The following is a 23069-nucleotide window of genomic DNA, read 5'->3' as shown; positions in this document are numbered from 1 at the left end:
CTTTCTTGTTTCCATGTCTGTTGACCTATTGTTGTGTTTTGGAGGATTTAGGTGCTTTCTTCTCCTCTGTGAATGTTTGAATATTTGAAATAGGAAAGGTGGGACAAGATTTGAAAAACTCTGCTTTAAGGAAGCAAAGAGTTAAGTTCAGATTTCCTTTTCCTCTGCAGGGAACAGAATAGTTACACTCAGAGAGGATGTTATGGAGATGGCAAAGAATAGAATAATATCTGATTTATTGGAAGATGCCTTGCAAAAAATTAATTGGCTTATTTGATTATGCTGTTTACTTCGAGCAACTACTTAGACACAAGAATATACAATATAGAACTTACAGCGCAGCATAAGGTAGGAACTCAATAAATATAGAATGAGATTAAATAAAGAGATAATTGTCATCCTCCAGTTTTTACCTTTCCTTCTGGAAAAGATAAAAACCCTCCAGTTTTTACCTTTTCTTCTGGACCGACAGTGAAGAACAATCAGTGAGTGCCAGAAAACCTCTTCTTTATTAATTCATGCAAGTGTGATTTGACAATTATACATGTTTTCAGTTGCTTTTTTAGGGGAAGACTGTGTGTTTGGAACATCTCAACTGCAGAATCCTTTGAATGTTCTCACTCTCAGATATTTCCTTAAGAGCAAGCAATAGAACTATATACAGAAACAAGACACATACAGCAAGACTTCAGTGCAAGACTGGTTACCCAGAGCTTACTGTCCACTTGTAGACCCAGTCCTACAGTATTTGCCTTGGCCCATCCCTTTATTTTATCTTTACCTGTTTTTCCTGACCACTAACTTTGCTGTTTTTTTTTTTTTTTTTTTTTTTACCTATTTCTATTCTTAAATTTGATCTGTAGAGAGGGGGCGGAGGAATTTTTTTCCTCCACCTTCTTAGGGTCTCTGGCTGGGTTTGAAAATTAAACGGACAAAGACAGATTAATAGGAAAAGAACCTGCAAATTTTATTGAATTTTTAATGTATGTAAATGAAGACCAAAGAAGTGACTAGAGCAGAAAACTTTTGTACCTTTTAGATAAAAAGCAAACAAAAAATATCCCACCCAATAAGTTGTGAGAAACTGTTAAGACAAACAGTTGAAGATAGAATCAAAGGTTAAGAAGTGACTAGGAAGATAAGGGTTTAACAAGGTTTGTTTGCATATTCCTCTGGTACCTATCTCTGAGCTGATAAGAATTTTCAGTAAAAAAGAGAGTTATAAGCCCTGGGTGGTGTAGCTCAGTGGATGGAACTTGGGCCTGTGAACCAAAGGATCATGGTTCGATTCCCAGTCAGGGCACATGCCTGAGTTTCCGGCCAGTTCCCGGCAGGGGATGCACCAGAGGCAACCATACATTGATATTTCTCTCCTTCTTTCCTTCCCTTCCCCCTCTAAAGATAAATAAATAAAATCTTAAAAAAAGATTTGTAGCCTTCTGAGCTTTTACTGCTTTTTAATTGCCTTCTACATATGTCAAAGAGGCATATTTTGGGGTGACATATTCTGACTTCCTTCAGATGCATGTTTTTTTCCTTAAAGATTTTAATTACTTATTTTTACAGAGAGGGAGGGAGGGAAAAATAAAGGGGAGAAGTTGGGAACCACTCTGCCTGGTTTCAGGAGCTGTAACTGCCCCCCCCCCGCCCCCCGCCATGGATAAGGCTGATAAGAGACCTCTGGACTGTGAGCCACTAAGGAGACAAAGCTTGTCTCTGGCAGCAGCGCTGCTTCTGCTTCATGACCTGCCCCCAACACTTGGTCGGTTAGTCAGAGACAGGCAAGACCCCTCAGAGGAGGGGCAACCTAAGTTAGACGCGATCACTTGGGAGGCCCTTAAGGAAGGAGTCCGGGGGGCTGCAACAAAGAGGGAGTGATGGACCCTCACCCCCTGGCTATTCTGACATAGCTCGAGTCCCTATGTCCTCTGGGAGAAGCACTTCCTGGCTCTAATCCACTTAAGCCTAAAAACCTCTGACTGGGAAGGCGGTGCATCCCTTTTCCAACTAGAGCCGGATCTGGGGTGATGGGGCATAAGAAAGAATTCACAAAGTCCTGTGAAGCCTGCTTTGCTAAGAGTGCTTTCATTCATATGATAAGGGTCCGAGCAGGAAATGAGTATGTCTCCCAAAGTTTTTGCAACACCCTACCTGACAGACACTGACTCAGACTAAACCCTCAGATTTCTTTGAAATATTATCTACTGTTTGATCCTTGCTGCCTGACATTGATTAGTGAGCTTTACCTGTATTCCTGTATATTACAACCTAATAAAAGCCATTGAAGAAGAGGTTCTTAGCCTTTCTCCTCTGAGAGATTGACCACTTCTCCCCAAGCAGATCATGTCTTGGTAGTTTCATTTTCATCCATGGTGGATGGGGGAGTTGCAGGCAAAGTTGCCCCCACAGGGAGAAACATCTATGTGAGAGAGAAACATTGATAGGTTGCTTCTTGTACATGCTCTGACTGGGGACTGAACCTGCAATGCAGACATGTGCCCTGACTTGGGAATCAAACTGGCAACATTTTGCTTTGTGGGACGAAGCCCAACCAACTGAGCCGCATGGATCAGGGCAATGCAAGAAGTATTTTCACAGCCACTATCATGACAACTCAATTCATATTTTCTATGCTCTTATGCTCCCTGGCAATACTTCAAGTTCCAAGTGTCCTTCTGCCTATTGCGTTTCAAACACCTGTGTATAAACATTTGTTAAATTGTTACTTGTCAACTCTCCTTACTGTTGTGTAGATTAATCAATGCGTAAGGGTATCTGCCAAAGGAGAGTACAGACTAAAATCCTTGCTGCTCAACTCGCGTAACCATGTAGCCGGAGGGCTCTACCCATTCAATGGGTAATTCATGAAAAGGTGCTGAAGGGGCCAGTGGCAGCCCTGCCTAAATATAGCTCTTGTACTGTAAGATGGTATCAGGAAACACTGGCTTATTTATGTTCATTATGTTTTACTGTCACATTCTCAGATATAAGTAACTGTTTGACATTTGGAAAAATTTTTGTCTTATTGCAAGTTGCGTTCTCAGGAAACAGACTGAGGTTTATTTGCATTGATAGTGGAGACAATAGAATGGAATAAGCATTGCTAAGAGTGTCATTTAAGTGTAAGTGTCGAGAAGCCATAGAGGAAGTGGTGCCTATGCTGTGTCATGTTCCACAGCTATTGTTAAGTTGCTGACCTACTGCTAAACTGAGCTCAAAGACGAACAGCAAACATCCTGGATCAGTGATTGTTGCATGCATCTATATAGAATTTATTTCCCTTCATCATGGTGGCTAGACCTGCTACATTCTTCATCTTGAAAGAAACAGTCCATTTTTTGACTATGAGCATTCTCCATCTACATAATGAGCCTAACCAATCCCTGCTGACCTAGCCGACATCCTTTATTTACATGGAGGACCTTAAAGAGAATAGTTTTGCCCTTTATAAATACGGACTTTTTTGGTTCCTTCAGAGCACAATTTAGATTGCTACCTGAATCTGTCCTTCTTTGCTCAAATAAATGCTTTTTATTTCCTATTAAAGCCTAAGCTTTTTAAAATAGCATTCAGGAGTTTTGGCAGGGTTGAGGGGGACCTGAGCGTGGAAACAGCATCTAAGAGGAATGAAGGAAGCAGGACTGGGCAGAAGAAGTTGAATTGTGATACTGCAACAGAGTTCTCAGCGATCCTAGATGACTTTCAGAGTTGTGCCTGGAGACCAGGGCCCCATGCCCCCCACGCCCTGCCATCTCCATCTGTCCATCTACAGTCATTGGATGCAGGCTGCTGCCAGGGAGGGAGGCCTAACTTTGGACATGATGGTTTCCTTCCTCGGAAGGCAATTTCTGGACAGGACTCAGTTGAGAACCACCCACACTCTCAGCATCTGGAGGTACTGAAGGGGGGGGTTGGGCATACTGCAGCATATACTAAAGTGAGTTTATAACCACCGAATGATTTTTTTCATCCGCAATGGGATTAAGTAAGTTACTCCTGCTTGGTTTTGGTTGAAGGAAAACATAATAGAAACAGAACAACTCCAGGAAAAATCCACACGTTTTTTCTCAGAGCACCTCAGAAATTGCAGGTGGGATGACTACCAGGAATGTAGATTTGGTAACCTAAAATTGTGACATGAAGTCCAGAGTGCACACTGTATTTAATGACCACAGGCTTAAAAACATCTTTCCATGAATTTGTCCTCTGTTGGTTCCAAGCTCAAGAAAATGTGCATATTATTATCACTGGGGAAATTGAAAAAAAAAAAAAAGAACGACTTCTCCCCAGCCAGAAAACCTTTCCACAAAGATAATAGAGGTGGAAAACAGTTTTATTATTGAATAGCATGAAACTTGTTCACATACATCACACACAATCCACTGTGATTACAAAGACAGAAAGGAATCACTCCCTTACATATCCAAGCAGATACAATCCATGACATCACGAATAGTTCATTCCAACTTTACCTAGTAATTAGGGCCAGCACTTCACTGGCCATAATCTTCAGGAAAAATAAACTTTACAAATCTTTATAACAGGAGGTGGTTTTGCAAACTGGAGCAAGGCAATCACCAAAGTTAGGCTCTTACTCTCTTGGTGAAACTGGAAGATAAGGGGAGCTATTGCCCTTTATGTTTGCATTTCAAATAGATGCATTTAAAAAGATGGGTCTGGAGGAATTGTTTCTGAATTGTGAGACTGGCAAGAGGTTTATTTAGTGATTATGAAGATTGACATACACTTGAACAGAGAAGGAAATTCTGTAAAAAAATAATAAGGGAGAAGTCTCTTATTTTCAGTAGGAAGAATTCCTTTATTTTAAATATGTATTTGTATTTATATATTTGGATATGTTAAAGGTTGGGCCTCCTTGAAGCACTGAAAAACTTTAGAAGCAATCAGAATTCAAAGCTATCATTAAATATCTGGAGTAGCTTCACTGACCATCACCTGTGGATAAGCCTGGGTAATGTCACGTTTTTAGAGGTAGTATTATCATATATTGATGCCATGATGGCGATGGTGGGACTTCAATTCTAACTCTATTGTGTGCTCCTATGATCTCTGTTTTCCACCCTCGAAATAAAGACGATAGTGTCTACTACTTCAGGCTATTGTGAGGATTAATGGAGATAATGCTTGTAGAAGTCTTAGCACAAAACCCACGTTCAGTAGGTACTCACTGATTTATTTTTCGTTGCTGAGATCTGTTTCCCCATAAGAATAGTGAGTAGTTGAAAATTTTAAGTATTTGGTTTATAATACAAATATAGTCACACAAAAACCTTAGTTTAATTTATGCTTTCTTATGGTACTAGTTACTTGGGCCATAGGATTTATTAACTCAGTTTGGGTACAGGTTATTGATTATGAACTCAAAATGCAAGCTTCCCTTTAACTTGCTCCTTTTCCCTTGGAGAAAATGGACAAGAGTGTGGCTGTCCGGTGTAGGAGAATGCATTGGGAAATATGTTCACAAATTTGAGTTGTTCTAATTGCTCCATTGCCTTGACTACTGAGCTGATTCCTAGTGGAATGGACCAAATATTTTTCATGAGGTTTTTGTTTTGTTCCTATTTACTTTCCTAGACCATTCTTTATGCTTCTTTTGCCATGGTTCTTCTTTTCATCATTAAGTCGCCTCCCATCCTTTCCTCATAACGATTCATTGTAAAGAAGCTTCTCTCATCCTCGGTGTGTTTGATGAATGCTTTTTTCTTCTTCTTGACCTAGTAAAATAGGAAGAGATTCTGAGGACCTCTGTCTTCAGCAGGGATCTCAACACTTTGTACACTCATTGGTTTTTGAGGATGCCCATCATTTTTATTCATTTAGTATTTATTATATATATGTTGCCACTAATATTTATGCACATCATAAAACTTCCAAAAAGATGAAGCAAACATGGCTTTAACATATCTTGCTAGTGGTCATGGCTTCATACTACCATTATCTGATACCTTAAGACACTGTATCCATTTAGGACCTTGTGTTGTTTTCAGAAGTGGGTGTACATACATGTATCAAAAAGCAATTTTTTTGTGTGAGACTTCTTGTCAGATGTAGAGTGTTGGTGAAAGAATGTCCAGACTTAAAAAAAGGTCATGAGAATTTGTGTAAGTCGATTGAAGACAATTACCAGGAAGCAAAATCTCAATGGATTGAGAACATGCTCCAGAGAATGGCAGTTTTGCAACTTATTTTATATATTAGAATCAAAGGAAGACATGTAAGGATGGTTACATGAAATTCATTGGTAGTAGATTAGGGAGATGAGAGAAAGCAAAATGGGCTAATCTCTGAGATTGGATTAAAAAGTGAAACCAGAGAGACAAATGCTTCTTTTACATTGGCGGATCCAGGACAGTTAACGTTTACAGCACAAAGAGATGGTATTTGGGCAATAAGATAATAGTGAGGTCTTGTGCTGTGGTGCCAGGGGTTGTGCCTTCCAGGGGTCTGCAATAGAAGATTACTCTGACCTTTCAAAAGTATGTTATTTTAGATGCACAAAGACAATAGACAGTTTGAAAGGTAAAGATTGACCTTTGTTAAGGAAGCTATAAGTTTAGGTTGTAACTACTCACAATGACCTGCTTTTAATTAGGAATTTTTACATTCAGGCCACCTTATGTGGTTACTTTGGCCTCTGGTTAGTAAGGCCTTTCATGTGACCCTCCCCCTGAACTGGTCAAGTTTAGTTGGGGCTCCCTTTTTTGGTCCACATTGGTCAGTGTTTTTATCTCATAATACAGCTGGAGATATCCTTGTATGGAAATAAGAGAAAGATCAGCCCTGTAATTTTTGAAATGTCCACTAGAATTATTTTTACTTCATAATTTTTTTCCAGGAATAATGTAAGCCATCTATACATTTTGGGTTAGTGTTACTAAACAGAAATGGGGTTCTGCTGCCTGTTACCCATAGGCAAATTCTGGAGGCAGAGGTTTGGTGAAGAAGGAAAGGGGTCTTTTATTCAAAAATCCCATAATCAGGAAAAATGGCAGGCTTCTGCCTCAGAGCACATCCCCTCTCAGGGGTCTCCGACACCCAGGCCATAGACTGGTACTAGTCCCTGGCCTGTTAGGAAACTGCGTCATAGCAGGAGTTGAGCTAGGGTAAGGGGCCAAAACTTCACTTGCATTACCACCTGAGTTCTGCCTCCTGTCCCTGCTCCTTTCATGGAAAAATTGTCTTCCATGAAACTGGTCCCTGGTGCCAAAAAGGTTGGGGACCAATGCAGGCCTATAGAACATGGAGAGAAAAACTCTGCCATCCTCTGCCAAACCAGTCCAGGTTGTGCAGGAGTTCCTTCTCCCATTTAAAAATACTGTCCTTTTGGGGACTTCTGCCAAGATGGAGGTGTAGGTGGAAACACTGTGCCTTCTCCCACAACCAAGTTTGAATACAACAAAGGTTTGGAGAACAAAGATGCAGCCAAAGAACAGAAAAATTGAACTATACGGAAGTCCAACAACAACGAACCGTTCAACCGGATGGGTAAGAGGGGTGGAGCCAGCAGCGGAGCAGGGTTGGGCAGGAAAGATCCCCTGACCCCAGGCGCCCAGGCAGCCGGGGTAGCGTCGGGCGGACCAAGTGAGGGCTTGAGACGGTGGGAGTGAGAAGTGAGACGGACCGCGCAGCTCCCAGCAAGGAACCCAGCAGCGGCTGACCACGGTCGCACATTCGAGCGCAGTGGGACGAATCGTGCAGCCCTCGGTGGCGGCGGGAGGAAGCAAAGGGTGCCCGCCATTGTTTTCCTTCAGCCTCGCCCCCACATACAGCGTCACAACCCAGCGACTGGGTCGCCCGGCCCTGGTGAACACCCAGGGCTCTGCTCCTCATACTTAACAGGCACGAACAGTCCAAAATATGGCTCAAGAAGAACTCAAAGCCCCAGAGCTGATAACTCTAAGTGACCAGGAAATAGTGAACCTCTCAGATGCACAATTCAAGACACTGGTAATCAGGATGCTCACAGAACTGGTTGACTTTAGCCACAAATTAGAGGAACATATGAAGGCTGAACTAATTGAAATGAAGGGAAATGCACAGGAAACCAATAGTGATGGAAAGGAAACAGGGACTCAAATCAAGGGGGTGGATCAGAAGGAAGAAAGAAATGCCCAAACAGAAAAAAGTGAAATTACAAGAATTCAAAAAGATGAGGAGAGGATTAGGATCCTCCAGGACATCTTTAAATGTTCCAGCATACGAATTATAGGGGTACCAGAAGGGGAAAAGAAACAGCACGAGTGGAAAACATATTTAAACAAATAATAAAGGAGAACTTCCCCAGTCTGGCAAAGGAAATAGACTTCCAGGAAATCCAGGAAGCTCAGAGAGTCCCAAAGAAGTTGGACCCAAGAAGGAACACACCAAGGCACATCATCATTACATTAGCCAAGATTAAAATGAAGGAGAGAATCCTAGAAGCAGCAAGAGATAAGGGGACAGTTACCTACAAAGGAGTTCCCATCAGACTGTCAGCGGATTTCTCAAAAGAGACCTTACAGGCAAGAAGGGGCTGGAAAGAAGTATTCCAAGTCATGAAATCCAAAGACCTACAGCCAAGATTGCTTTATCCAGCAAAACTTTCATTTAGAATGGAAGGACAGATAAAGTGCTTCTCAGATAAGGTCAAGTTCAAGGAGTTCATCATCACCAAGCCCTTATTATATGAAATGCTAAAGGGACTTATATAAGAAAAAGAAGATGAAAAATATGAACAGTGAAAGGACAGCAAACACACAGTTATTAACAACCACACCTAAAACAAAAGCAAACCAAGAGGACAGCTAGATCAGGAGTGGAACCATAGAAATGAAGAACACATGGAGGGTTAGCAACAGGGGAGTGGGAGGAGGAGAAGGGGGGAGAAGGTACAGAAAATAGCATAGACAGTAGGTAGAAAATAGATAGGGGGGAGGGCAAGAATAGTGGGGGAAATATAGGATCTAAAGAACTTGAGACACGTGGTTATAAACTAAGTGGTGGGGGAGGGAGTGTGCAAGTGGAGGGTAATGTAGGGGGGGAATAGAACAACTGTAATGGTATAATCAATAAAATATATATATTAAAAAAATAATAAAAAAAATAAAAATACTGTCCTTTGGGAAACTGTGGCAGGTGCTGAGCTGTCCTCCAAGCAGCTCAGCTTCTTTCTCCATTATTGTTAGCCTCAGGCCCCTTTCTGTAGTCTGCCCGTGTGGCACACACTGCCAGCCTTCCAAAGCTTCCAGGGCCCACCAGATGCAGATGATCTTGTCTACACATTCTTGCTGCAAGTCCTAGAGGAAGAGGGGCCGTCCTGGACTGTCTGTGCAGGTGATCTACAGGTCTCGAAACCCTGGCTGGCACGTACAACTTGGCCTTGGCATAAGCTGGTCCTGAGAGTGTGAGTTAGTAAAAGAAAGGGGGTGGTATTTCTCCATTCCCTTCATGGCCCAAGCTTCTAGCCCAAGCTTCTGTGGGCTCTGGAAGGGTCCAGCTTCCCAGCCAATCCTATCCTTTTCCTAGGTTAGACTGGCAGGTCTGCACCTCCCCTGCTGCCATGTTAACCTTTAGGTATGTATGCCTCTGTGTCTTACAGTTTCCCCTTCGGTCAGGAATCAGAAGTGGGTAGGAGGGTTTTTTCCTCATCCAAACATTTTGATAGCTGCATGCATCCTCTGTGCAATGACTTCCTCCTGTTGGTCTCTACCCAGGGGCTCGGGCTCTGTCTTCACTTGTACTAGGCTGGCTACTGGGGTGATGTGACACTGTCACACTGCCTCAGGGCTCCTCCTGTCTGCTCCTTGCACCATGCCGGTATCATTTGTTTACTTTCAATTACACAGTATAATTTAAAAGTTTATTTAACTGGGTTCATGTATCAGGCAGTAATTTAGTGCTGTCACCCCTCCACATTCTGGAACTCCCAATCTTGTCTTAAAATACCTCTTTCAGGGTCCAAGTTATGGTATCCCTGGAATCTGCTTATTAAAAATGAGCAAAACTTGCCCTGGCTGGTGTAGCTCAGTGGATTGAGGATCGAGGTTCAATTTTCACTCAGGGCACATGCCTGGATTGCAGACCAGTTCCCGGCAGGGGATGCTTGAGAGGCAACCATACATTGAAATTTCTCTCCCTTTCTCTGCCTTCCTTTATAAATAAATGAAAAAATCTTTAAAAAATCCTTAAAAAGAGCAAAACTTAATATACTTCTTATTAAATTTAGATAAATATAAAACCTAATGTTTTCTGTCTTACACCCAGAGGACCACTGCTCTAGTTTAATAGTTTAAGAAAAATTTATTGAATGACTGATTTGTGTCATCATAGGGTTAAAATCCTAGTGTACAAAAATGAGTAAGATCTGAATTTGACAATCTATGATGCAGAAGACAGAAGACACTTAATGAGATATATCTATATGATCTAGTACATACAAAATATATTAATGGGGATAACTTTAACTTGTGCATTTGGAAAGGCTTTCTGGAAAAGATCATGTTTGAACTGATATTTGAAGAAAGAATAATGGTTAATCCAGTGAAGAGAGATGGGAAAGGTATTTCATATAATCAAACATGACAGTGTGAAATAGTATGTGGTATTCAGTGGCCTTCAAGTAGCCTAGTGGTCCTGGGACATGAAGGAAGAGAAATGAAGCTAGGAATGTAGATAGGAGCCATGGTCACGTGTGCCAAAGAGCTCAGTGCCCGTCTGCCTGGCACTGAGAAGCCAATAAAGTTTCATAGTGGGGAGTCAGATTTGTAATTTAGGTAAATCCCTCTAGCTACTATATGGAAGGAGTATGGATAAACATACCACAAAGTCACTATAATCAAATTAATATGGCATTGGATAGGAATCAGAACAGAAGTAGACTGAAGTACATGTGAGAATTTAATATATGACAAGAAGATAACTCGATTTGGTGAGAAAAGAATAGATTATTTAATGAAGAAAATAAAAGTACACCACCATCTTATTTTTTAAATTTTATTTAACATTTGTACACACTTAGTATATATAAACACATATATACATGCAGACTAAATTTAAAAATAAATATTAGAACAGATACTTCAATGTTAAAAAATATCAATAAAAATCTTGCAAGAAAATGTGGAAGATTACAATCTAAGGGTTAGAAAGTGCTTCTTAACCAATGCTGAAAAGAAAAACATATTTGATCACTATATGAAAATTAATATAATGTGTAAACTAAAGATACTCTAAGTAAAGTTAATAAATAATAGATCTGGGGAAAATGTTAAAACATATGACATAAGCAAGTTTTCTTGAGGCCTTGTTGTGCAATTCCAGTGGTACTTTTCATAAATGCCTCTGTGGTTTATGCATCCATGGGGAACATTATCCCCAACTCCAGGATCCATGTGAGTAACTTAATACACAGAAAATAAGCCAACATGAACTGTCTGTTTTAAAAAGACATTTGTCCTGTGCACACAGACTGTTCCTAGATGATTGGCCTGGGGCTTCGGATGGTGTGTCTTAGCCTCAGGGCCTCTATGTGGGGTGTGGTAATGGGCACTGGCATTTCTTTTCCTGTAGGTAGTGGTTTCCCAACACCCGAAAGAAGCAACAGCCTTCAGAAACTGAAGAATATTGGCTGTGATTGGAGATTATTTGCATTATCGTTATTAGTAATTTGAAGATTGATTAAACTGGATAATCTAGACTTAAACCATTTGTATTTTTCATTTTTATGGGATCATTATCATGGAGTGACATTTACCTGAACTTTGAAGTAGAATTAGTTGATTTTTATGTTAGTTTCTGAAGTTTCCTACTTAAAAGACAAAGAATATCTTTCAAGGAAAAAAAAGAACCCTTGAATTTTAAGAGGGTATATTTAAGTTTGGCTTATCTTTTATTGACTTTGTATATATTTACTGTACTGTGGTCTTTAGACTAGAAATTACCTTGCGAATTCTTTTTTCTGGAACTACAAATTGAAGTGATTACAATGTGTATTGAGGAGTGCTATAACTGAGAATAAAGATAAATGAGACTCAATTGAAAATGCCATACTCATGTTCATAGCATCTCTGAACTTACCAGGAAAACTGGCTCTAAATATCAAAATACTCTTTCTTCACCTACGTGGATAAGAGGATAATGTATTTCCTCACGGACTGATAAATAACCTCACACTCCCATCATGGTGACTTAGAGGTAATGAGGATGCTAAGAGAAGGGTTCATTGTGCTTAACGTGAGTGGTCCCTTTCCCAAGGAGTGGTTTTTCAGAGGCCTGAAGTTCTCAGGACTGCCACCGGTGTGCACTCTATGACAGCCCTGTGCAGCAGAAGAGAGAAAGCTTTTGGGTCTCTGAGACTCAAATCCCGGTTCCTTCACTTCCTGGTGGCTCTGACTTTGAACAAGCGAATTGATCTTTTTGATCTTTAATTTCACTATTTGTAAAGTGGAGATCAGAATACTTTATAGAGGATTATGTGGTACATAAGTAGTTGTCAGAACGACCATTCTCTTTTGCAACTGGTTGTGTATGGAAAAATCTTAATTTCCTCACTGGATTTTTCTTAAGCCTAGGGTTCTGGAGTGACTTTCCTGGGTTGAAGGAACTACCTTGACATAGCTGGTCTTTGATTTCGGGGTGGCTGTTTTCAGGTTAGCTAGACCTGGCCGGGTTCCTATCATATCTTTTAGTTTAGCTCTAGATTTCAAATTACTTCAATGTATAAGTATAGTCATCCTAACTTTGAAACTGATTGTTTTGGGTCTGGTCTGATTTCTGTCCTAGGATGGAATTCTAGGATCTTTGAAAATGAAAAGTCCTATTGCATGGGAAGTGATAGAACCATTTTTCTTTATTAGAAGTGGTTGTGTCATTCAGTCAGAGGACTGCAAATGTGAAGATTCTGTTTGCAAATATCTATTACGCACCAACTCTGGGGCAAGACATGGTCTGGGAGCTGCAGGTATAGCAATTAGCAAAATAGACAAGGTCTTTACACACATGGAGATTACATTTTACATTTCAGTGGTGCAGACATAGGAGGTTAGAATGACAGAGTACATAAGTAAACAATTCCATGAACAGCACAGGTTATTCACATAGGATAAAATCCTATGAGAAAACAAAACAGAACAATATGAATAACATGGTATATCTGTGGGGTTGAAGGGGAAACTCAAGATTTGTGGTTAGAAGAGACCTCTCTGAGGTGGTGACATTTGAATTACCAATTCATTACTTATTCACATCCCTTCTCCCCCTCACTGACCCTGTTTCCAATTTGCCAATCAAGGGATTGCAGCATGTTACTTAGTGGAAGGTTAGGAGACAGGAATTGTGGGTAATAGTAATTTGGAAAGAGGGGTTGTTAATGGAGGGGTAGGAATGTGCTTATGGTTGCTGGCTTAACTAAATCTGGCTATATTGGGAGTGGGGCCACAGAGTAGAATTTATGCTCGAGGGAGCAATTTCAATTAAAGGTTTTTTTTTAAAGCTATAATCATGAGTATCAGAAGAAGTTTCCTGAGCTCAATGCCAGAAGGCAACAGTATGAAAAACTTGCTAGATCAGAGTCCAACTATTTTCTCAAAGCAAAATGCATTAAACAACAGCCTTTACGAGCAGACACTCAGAGTGAGGTGTGTGTGCTGCGTATGCTCTCACGTGAGGGTGAGAGAGAAGGCTGCTAAGGGAGGAAAGAAATAAGAGAAGAGTCCAGATGGATACCAGCCAGTTGATACAGAGTTGAGAGTCCAGAAATTAAACCACATGTGTATGGGCACATTTTTGACAAAGGAACCAGAATATATAACGGAGAAAAGAAAGCATCTTCAGTAAATGGTGCTAGGAAAATTGGAAAGCCACATGCAAAAGTATGAAATTAGACTACATTTGTTCCTATATACAAAAATTAATTCAAGATGGACCAAATACTTAAATATTAGATCCCAAATAATAAAATACATAGAAGAAAGCATAGGCACTAAAATTCATGGGCCTTAGCGAACATTTTATGATTTTGATTCCAAAAGCAAGAGAAGTGAAGGCAAAAATAAATGAATGGGACTATATCAAACTCAAAAAGCTTCTGCACAGCAAAAGAAAAAGGCAACCAACTGACTGGGAGAACAGTGCAAACAACAGTTCCGACAAGGGGTTAATATCCAAAATACATAAAGAATGCATGTAATGCCAAACAAACACTCCCATTAAAAAATGGGCAGAAGACCTGAACAGACAGTTCTCCTAAAAAACATACAAATGGCCAACAGATATTTGAAAAGGTGCTCAACTTTGCTAGCTATTAGGGAAATGTAAATCAAAACTACAATGAGATGCCCCTTCACACCTGTTACAATGGTTATTATAAACAAGTAAAGTAGTGAGTGTTGGAGAAGTTTAGAAAATGGAACCTTCATTCAGTGCTGGTGGAAATGTAAGCTGGTATAGCCACTGCAGAAAACAGTATGGAGTTTCCTTTAAAAATAAAGAATAGAGTTACCATATGACCCAGCAATCCTTCTTTTGGTATCTACTTGAAAAATTTGAAAACATTTATTTGCAAGGATTCTATGTTCATTGCACCATTATTCATAGTGGCCAAGACATGAAAACAACTGATGTTTCCTTTGTAGAGGATTGGATAAAGAAGCTTTGGTACATGTATACAGTGGAATACTTCTCAGCCATAAGGAAAGATGACATACTGCCATTTGTGGAACATGGATGGACTTGAGACTATTATGCTAAGCGAAATTAGTCAGAAAAAGCCGAGAACCATATGATTTCACTCATATCTGGGATACAAAACTGAAACTCATAGACACAGACAACAGTATGGTGGTTTCCAGAGGGAAGGGGGTAGAGGAGTAGTAAAAGGTAGAGGGGGTCAGTATATGATGATGGAAGATGATTTGACTTTAAGCTAGGGGCACCCAGTGCCATATACAGATCATGTATTGTAGAAATAAACACTCGAAACCTATATAATCTTATTAACCAATGTCACCCCAGTAAATTTAATTGAAAAAGATCACTGGCCTTAAATGTTAGTAAGGTGACAGTAATTTTAATACTTTAAAAAAGCAAATTATTATCAGAAAGGCGTACAAACATGTAGAATGGGAAATCCTTGTAAATCATATTAGTATCATAGGAGAAGATAATGAATGAGTGGGATTGCTGCAGTTTTCCATTTCTCAGTGGGTCACCCAAGAGTGGAATTTTGACTAGGAAAACAAAGAAAGATGAAGCACTGAAATTAACTGTAGAAACCAGAAGTAAACCACAGTACTAGTTGAATATCAAAGAAGAAATGATGACCTAAATTATGTTACATTTGTAAGGAAAGCAAGTGAAAATATTTCCTATGCAAGATAGATGAGAATTCCCTGAACTGATGGGAGATGAAGGGCATGTATGATTGTTTTAAGTTTGTGTGCCTTTTCACTTCCTTCCTCTAGTCTATGGGTTATAAAGGCAGATAGCTGAAAGGGGAACTTTAATTGAGTTTCCCCTCAAGTCTTTTACTTACCAGAAAGAAAGAAAAAAGCATTTGCCATCATGCATGCAATTCTCAGAATCTCACTAGAGGGTAGTGTTGGTTTTGAAACCAGAGGTTGCCCTCGTACAGTATACATTCATTACTGGGTTGCATTTGTACAGTGGTTTTTTTTTTTTAAGGGTAAATTTAAGCCTTCTCACTCTTCCCTAAAAGTTGGTAAATGTCAAGTGCGAAAACTCCCAAGGGCCTAATCCAGTTCTGTCTGGCTGCAGCCCCAGGGGAGCCAGATAGGAGATTACTGGAGGAGTTGGGTGGAAGATTCTAATTTCAGTTCCTGCTCTAACTAGTAGACAAGAAACGAAGCCTCCTTGGTCCTTCCTCTCATCTGCAAAATCAAAAGGCTGACCTAGATGATCCTGAAATCTTGCATCTCCGCAACTCTGAGATTCTAACAAATTCTGGGTCTAAAATGCTGAAGAACTTTTCATATGTTTGGCCAGACAACAGAACAAGTGACATCTCAAATTATTAAAATATTAATTATGAAAGTATAATTTAATATTGTAAGTTAATTTTAATATAGATTTTAATATGAAAAATCCTTTAAATTAAAATGTCAAGCCTTCCGTTCTACCGGGGAAACCTCAGGGCCATCATTCGCATCTACCCGAGCACGCTGTGGTTAGTTTCAGGGACTTCATGCATCATCCAAAGATATCTCTCCTTTTGGTTGCCAGATTGCTAGAAATGAGCAACATATATTTACACAGGATTGCCTAGAGAAAGGAGGTGGAACTATTATCAAATAGGGATGTTTGGGGATGGAGACTGAATCCCCCACCTCACCTTGTATTTAGCCAACATTCATACTTGTATTTTGTTAAAAGTCACTCTCCATAGGGATTGAATTAGTTCAGTTTCCTATTACCCTCACCTCTTTTATCTGATTCCCTTTCCTTGCCATATTTATTCGCATTGCGGAGTGAGCTGAAAAATCTCTTCGTAAAACCTTAAAGCAAATTATTCAGCTCCAGGGCCTCCGTAAACCCTTGACTTGTAAGGGTTGGCATGAGAGCCTCCAGTGAACCCCTGATGGTGCGAAGCTACACTCAGTCATTGCAAACGTTTTGACATTAATACTTAGCGCTCCCTTTCTTTCAGATTGCTTTGCTTTGCATAGAAAGGGTTTCCTCCCCAGGGCCCCTTCCTTTTGTACCCCGCAGTTTTGTTGCATTTTTCAGACGCATTTCGAGTATCCAAACTTCCTAAATACCCGCGGAGCGCCGACAAGAGCGCAGACGGGCGCGCGCGCTCCCACGGCGGCCGGAGTACGCGAGCCCCGCCGGCGCGGCTGGCGGTCCCCGAACACATTCCATTCTTCGGCGCTCGGGCACACCCCTCCGCAGTGGGGATTGGTAGGGCCGACGTCGCTCGGCGAGGAGAGAATCCTGAGAGGCTCAGACGCCTGCCAATCCCCGCGGCTGTCAAAACAAGTCCTCCCTCCCTGTCACAACAGAGCGCGGTGGAGGCCGCCGCACTTCTCGAGGTCGCCGCGCCGCTGTCCACGGGCAGGTGGCCGGTGCGCCGGGCCGCGGTCGCCCGGCTCTGGCCCTCAGGTCGCGCGCGTCCCGGCTCCGGAGGCCGCCCAGCCAGACGCCTGGTGCCTTTTGTCTGGCGCCGAACGGGCGTTTGCATCCCGTTTCGGACACCTTCTTCTCCTTTTCGCCTCTCCTTCTCCCTTGGGTTCACTCTCCTCCCCACACGGCCGCCTCGCCCCAGAGGACTGCGGGCTGCCTGGACTAGAGCCCGCGGACGTCTCGGCCAGAGTGATGCCTCCTCTCCGGAAAGTTGCAGCCGCCGCCGCTGGCGGGCGGTGAAACCAAGTCTGGCGGGGCCGCCTCTCGGTGCTTGAGTGCAACCGTGCCCGGTGGCTGGACTCTGCTGCTGGGCGTGCCGTCTCCCCCGAGAGAGCCCGAAACGCGCCTTGCCATGGCCGAGGGCGCGGCTGGCAAGGAGGGTCCAGCGCTGCCAGACGCGGCTGGGGGCGAGGAGGATCCCCGAGCCGGCCTGGACGGCGCCTCCGGGGATGGCGTGGCGGCGGCCCCTGGGGGTCGGTGGAGGGACCGGCGCAGCGGGGTCGTGCTGCCGGTTGCTGCAGGGGCCCCAGCGGACAGCGAGGCTAGCCTCCTGGAGGCGGCGCGGGCGACCCCCCGACGCAGCAGCATCATCAAGGTAAGTGGGGCCACGCTGCTCGGGGGCGTGGGTGTGGACGGTGGGTGGGTCGGGGACCCCCGCAGGATGTGCGCAGTCCGGAGGCATCCCGGGCTCAGCATTGTTTTCTCCTACCTCTTTCATGACCAGACCTTCCTTCCTCGTCCGGAGGTTCCCACACTCAGCACTTGGACGTGAGAAGCAGAAGTGACTTTTTTTTCTTTTCCCTTGACAGCGGAGGCAAAGTTCCGCTGCGCGTCTTTGCGTTTTGATGGATGCTTTTCTTCCTTTTCCCCGAAAGCTGCACTGAACTGTTGATGGAAGGAGAAGGGAAGGACTCAGTATGAATGCGGACCCACGGGATGGTAGTGCACTGTTCTCCAGCGAAAGATTAACTTTCCCACAGTAAAGGAAATGCACAGTTTACCCTCGAGTGAAAATAAACACCTAGATTCAAACAGTCCCGAAATCCGAAGAAGCGTGACCTTTCCGGGTAGGCAGGCAGATTTTTCAGTTGGACCTTTCGGCAAAGTACAGATCGCTGGAGGACCCCAGGGTCTCCGCGCTGCAGCGGCGCGAGAAGCAATAGGTCCCTGAAGCATCCCCCCGCCCCCGTCCCCCGTTCCTGGTGGTCACCAATGCCTCTGGGGAAAACGCTTTCTGACCCCCGCCCCCCGTTACCAGGCAGGGTCTCTCTTCCTTCATTTGCCAAGCCTTGCCCCTCCCTTATCTTTCTGTCTTTCTCCCACCTGGGGCTTGTTTCCTGTCTGAGATTTCATTTTTTGGATGCATGACATTGGGATAAGGTCTTCTGGAAGTCAGAACTCTCCCACGTTCCCTTGGAAAAGGGCCTCTTGACATAAATGCGTGGGAGTAATCATGTGCATATGAGAATGAAATCGATTTTGGTATGAAACTATGTATCGTTTCAAAGATGATAGTGAAAGATGGACTTGGAACTTTCTCTTCACCATACATGTTGTGCTAGTACATTTAAAACACTTGTTCACAGTGCAGCTGTGTAACCACCACGTGATACTTGTCTCTCTCAAAAGCTCTCAACTGAAGCTCCCAGCGCCAGTGTGGGGAGACTGCACCCGCAGCGCACATCCACCTATCCCCGGGTATGGTCTAGGCTTTTCCCTCCACTGACACACGGACCTTTAACAACAGGGTTATTTCTACAACAAAAGAAGGGTGGGCGGTAGTCGCAAATGACCTGTAGTAGTTTCTCATATTTTGTCACTTTCAGATTGTGAGAGTGTTCTTTTTTGAGTGTGAATAAGGATAAAAAGGAAATGACCACTTTTTTAAAAAATTCACAGATTAGAAAGCATATTGTTTTGCAGTTTAAAACATTGTAATTAGGAAACATATATTTTTGTTCCCGTTCTCCAATATTTTTCATTGAGGTATAATTGACATACAACCTTACATTAGTTTCAGGTGTACAATGTAATGTGGTATTTGTGGGACTGTGAAGTGATCACCAGGATAACTCTGGTTAACATTCATCACCACACACAGCTACACAATGTTCTTTTTTGTAATGAGAGCTTTTAAGATTTACATTCTTACCAATTTTCAAATGTGAAATATAATATTACTAATTACAGTCATCACGTTGTACATTGGACCTCCATGACTGACTTATTTTATAACTGGAAGTTTATACCTTTTGACTTCCTTGCCCCGCCCCACTAGCAATTATCAGTGTGTTCTCTGAACCTTTCTTTTCTTTTAGATTCCACATATAAGTGAGATCATACAGTATTTGAGGAAATAAACGGTTGGATTTTAAGATATTAATACTAAATGTCATCCTGTCTGTGTAAAAACAAGCACTGCGAGATACTTTAAAATGTTCTGTCATAAAAAGCAGTGGGCTCTATAGTGTTGTAACAAATAAAAGGATGGAAGCATAACAATCTACAAATTCTTGCAACCAAATTTTCAGTTTTTAAATTGTACCATGTGCTCTTTTCCAGCCATGAATAGAGGGAGGCAACAATTTGACCTTTTCCCTACTTAATAGTAAAATAAGCATTTACTAGATAGCCTTTAAAATTAAAGATAATAGAAAATGAAGGGAAATACTATTATTTAAAGTTAGGCTTTATTGAAATAGTAATAAAAAATCAAATGTTGCAAAAGAGTATGAAGAGAAAATGCTTAGCCTTCTACACTTCTGTCTACACAGTCCACCCCCATAGCTGCATCCTTCCAGAAATATTTCATGCATACGTAAGCATATGTCTCTATCCGTATCTGTGGTAAACCATTGAAGCTTCTCATTTATATAATAAAGTGTAGTTAGAGTTTTACAGGCCTTATATCTTCAGATTTGCCCCAGACGATGCTTCAAAGGTTGTCCAAGGTCATTGAATCACTCAGTTAATCTTCAGGTATGACCTGGCTGGTTGTAGGTGGTGGTACCTTGTGGTCTGTTTCCAGAGGCCTTCGTTCCTTTCCAGTGGGGAAAGAGTCAGTTGATCGGCTCTGTTTCACTCCCTTTCTGATACCAGGGACCTTTCTGTTGATATCTTGAGTCTGCTGCCCCAGGGCTTGTTTATTTTAGCATAGTAAAAATGAAAGTTTCTTTAAAAGGTCTAGATCACATAAGAAATATATAGCACATGTTCCGTATTGACAGAAACTGCATGCATCATAGTTCTTTTAATTTGTCAGGAGTTCTTCTAATTTGGCATTGAATTCTTTTAATTTGGCATTGCCAAGAGTTCTTTTAATTTGGCATTGAAGTGTACACAAAAAGAAAGACTTTTGCACATTTTATATTAATCATACTATTAAATATTGTTCCAAGCCCTGGCTGGTGTAGCTCAGTGGATTGAGCACGGGTCTGTGAAGGAAAGGGTCACCGGTTCGATTCCCAGTCAGGGCACATGCCTGGGTTGCAGGCCAGGTCCCCCAGTAGGGGACACATGAGAGGCAGCCACACATTGATGTTTCTCTTCCACTCTTTCTCCTTCCCTTCCCCTCTCTCTAAAAATAAATAAATAAAATATTTAAAAAATGTTGTTCCAAATGGCCTTAGTGCAGTAATAATTAGTATTCACAATAATCTCTGAGCCACTGAAAGACTGTGAATCATCAAATATTAAATTCTTTTCCAATTAAGGCATTGCTTTATTCTAATTATTTGAATGCAACTTCTCTATTAACTTGAATATTAGATGAATCAGAACAGTGCATTACTCTATCATGCCAGAAAACAGACTGTCTTATATATTAATTAAGAGGAATGCTCTTAAGCAAATTTGCCCTTCCTAATTTATGAAAATATGTGTTTAGTTGAAAAAACAATTTCCTTCTTAGCTGATGAAAACAATGACAACATTTATCTTTACACATATTCAGAATGTCTTCTTTCTAATATAATTGTGTTTCTTCACTTATATGCCCAGTCCTAAACTAAAAAAAATTAACATGAGAATTAAATGAGGTGCTTTTTAATTTGTCCATTTTCCCTGTGTTGTCCTGTGTGATTACTTTCAACAGCATTGACATTGATAAATGTGGCGTGTTTTTTGGTAAGTGCATTGCTGTATACCACAATATTGCAACAGACGCCATCTTAATTGCTAGTTGATTACTTGTGGTTCAAAATGGCAAGTTAGTTACATGCAAAATTGATAATATCTAACAATTATGCCCCATTCTGCATTTGAATATATTTGTACTTAAGAAATTAGACCATTTGTCTATCTGGTACTTGATATCAAACTTACGTGTTTAAAATATTTAACCTTTCTGGATTGGAGTTTATAGCTCTGTAACTATGTAATGTTCTGGAAATAGAAAGTAATGTAGTTTATTCTGTATACTAGATGGTTGGAACTGAGATAAACCACATGCATGGGTTTTAAAATAGGTTGACTTTTCTTCTATTATATGTAACATACTGAAGGGTTCTACTTTTTCTCCATTTCCCTTTGATTCTACTTGAGTATGAATCCTCTAAAAGAAATTATCATTTGTATCTTATGGACATAGGTGTGTGGGGTGAAAGTTCGGGAGCTGGGTATGTGAGATGCTCAGACCAGCACTAAAGCAGAGAAACTAATGGCTTTGGTGCTGTTCCTGTCTCATTTTATAACATAGCCAGTCTCATTTTGTCATTGTGAGGTTGGAGTAGTGGGTTCCTGAGCTACAGATGTGACGTGGGCACTGTTGACTTGTGTCAAAATTATAGCTCTCTTCAGATGGGGCAAGGGGAATTTTATTCATACTTATTAAATGCTGCCTACTATGAGTCAAGTATTTAGTGTAATACTTGACTTAGGAGCTTTCATACATAATATCACTTTATCCTCACAGCAAACTGTCTAACATACAGAAGGGAGGCACAGAGAACTAATACGATGTAGAGTTAGGATTCATACCCACGTCTGCTTAATTGGAGAACTTGAGCTCTTATGCAGATTCTCCACAATCTATGAATGCTTTCTACATTAGAAAAAATATGGACAAGTCAGAGAGTGATAGAAGAGTCTGAATCTTGGTTGCCAAAGCTTGTTGGGTAAATTATCCTTTCTGTGCCCCCTCACCCCGCTACCCCAAATGAGAACACATGGAGATGATGCCAGAAAGGGATGCAAACTTTCCTGTCTTTGGTCATTTTGTTAGGCCTGCACCGTATTTTAAAAGCAGAGCAATTTGGCAGGTGTTCTAACTATATATGGAGTGCACACCTGTTTTATGCCAGACCCACTTCTCCCATGTACCTGCAGACGGTTGAGTTTGGTCAGGGTTGTGTTCTCTTGTTTGGACTGGTGTACAGGGGGAACTAATACCTGGGGCACAGAAATATGTACCATTTTGTGCAGTGATGAAATAGGAAATTTTAAACTGGAGCTTTGAAAGCATTTTTAATAGGGACAGTTATGAATGGAAGTGTGAATGAAAATGATGTAAAAATTTTAGACACACTGTAAGTTAACTAGGCTTCTATAGATTGGCCTAGGAATTAATCAGCATTTGTAGGTTTTTTTGTACTCATAAAAATATGAATTGAAAATTCCAAATAATCAACTTACGGGTGAGTTTTGGGAAGAAAACCCAATTGTACAATGGGGTAGCTAGCCTTAACTCTAAGGGGTGCCATGATCACGCCCTGGTGGCTTCAGCTGGGGGTGTTCCTCCTGAGATATGATTCAACTGTATAAATAGCATTGAACTTTTGGGGGTGGATTTGTTTTATAATCTCAGCAACTCCAGTCAGAGTGTTGTACTTTCTCAGAAATTGCCATAGAAACATGGTCATATTTCACCTCAGAAATGGTCACTTCTCATTGTGGTGACTTGCTGATGTGATTTTTCCTTCCCTTCTTCCTTCCCT

General features: G+C 41.4%; 1 protein-coding gene across 1 annotated transcript in view; it reads left to right on the top strand.

Moving 5' to 3' along the window:
* Positions 1–17030: 17030 nt before the first annotated feature.
* PLCL1 (phospholipase C like 1 (inactive)) overlaps positions 17031–23069 on the top strand; it is a 302735-nt gene continuing 296696 nt past the window's right edge. Inside the window, exon 1 of the mRNA XM_037043687.1 lies at positions 17031–17731. Coding sequence (XP_036899582.1) covers positions 17489–17731 — 243 coding nt within the window. The 5' untranslated portion in view covers positions 17031–17488. The remainder of the gene's footprint in view (positions 17732–23069) is intronic.

The sequence above is a fragment of the Sturnira hondurensis genome, unplaced genomic scaffold (assembly GCF_014824575.4).
Source record: "Sturnira hondurensis isolate 20B ecotype Veracruz unplaced genomic scaffold, ASM1482457v3 Scaffold0004136, whole genome shotgun sequence".
Lineage (NCBI taxonomy): Eukaryota > Metazoa > Chordata > Mammalia > Chiroptera > Phyllostomidae > Sturnira > Sturnira hondurensis.
This window is presented reverse-complemented; position numbering and strand designations above follow the sequence as displayed.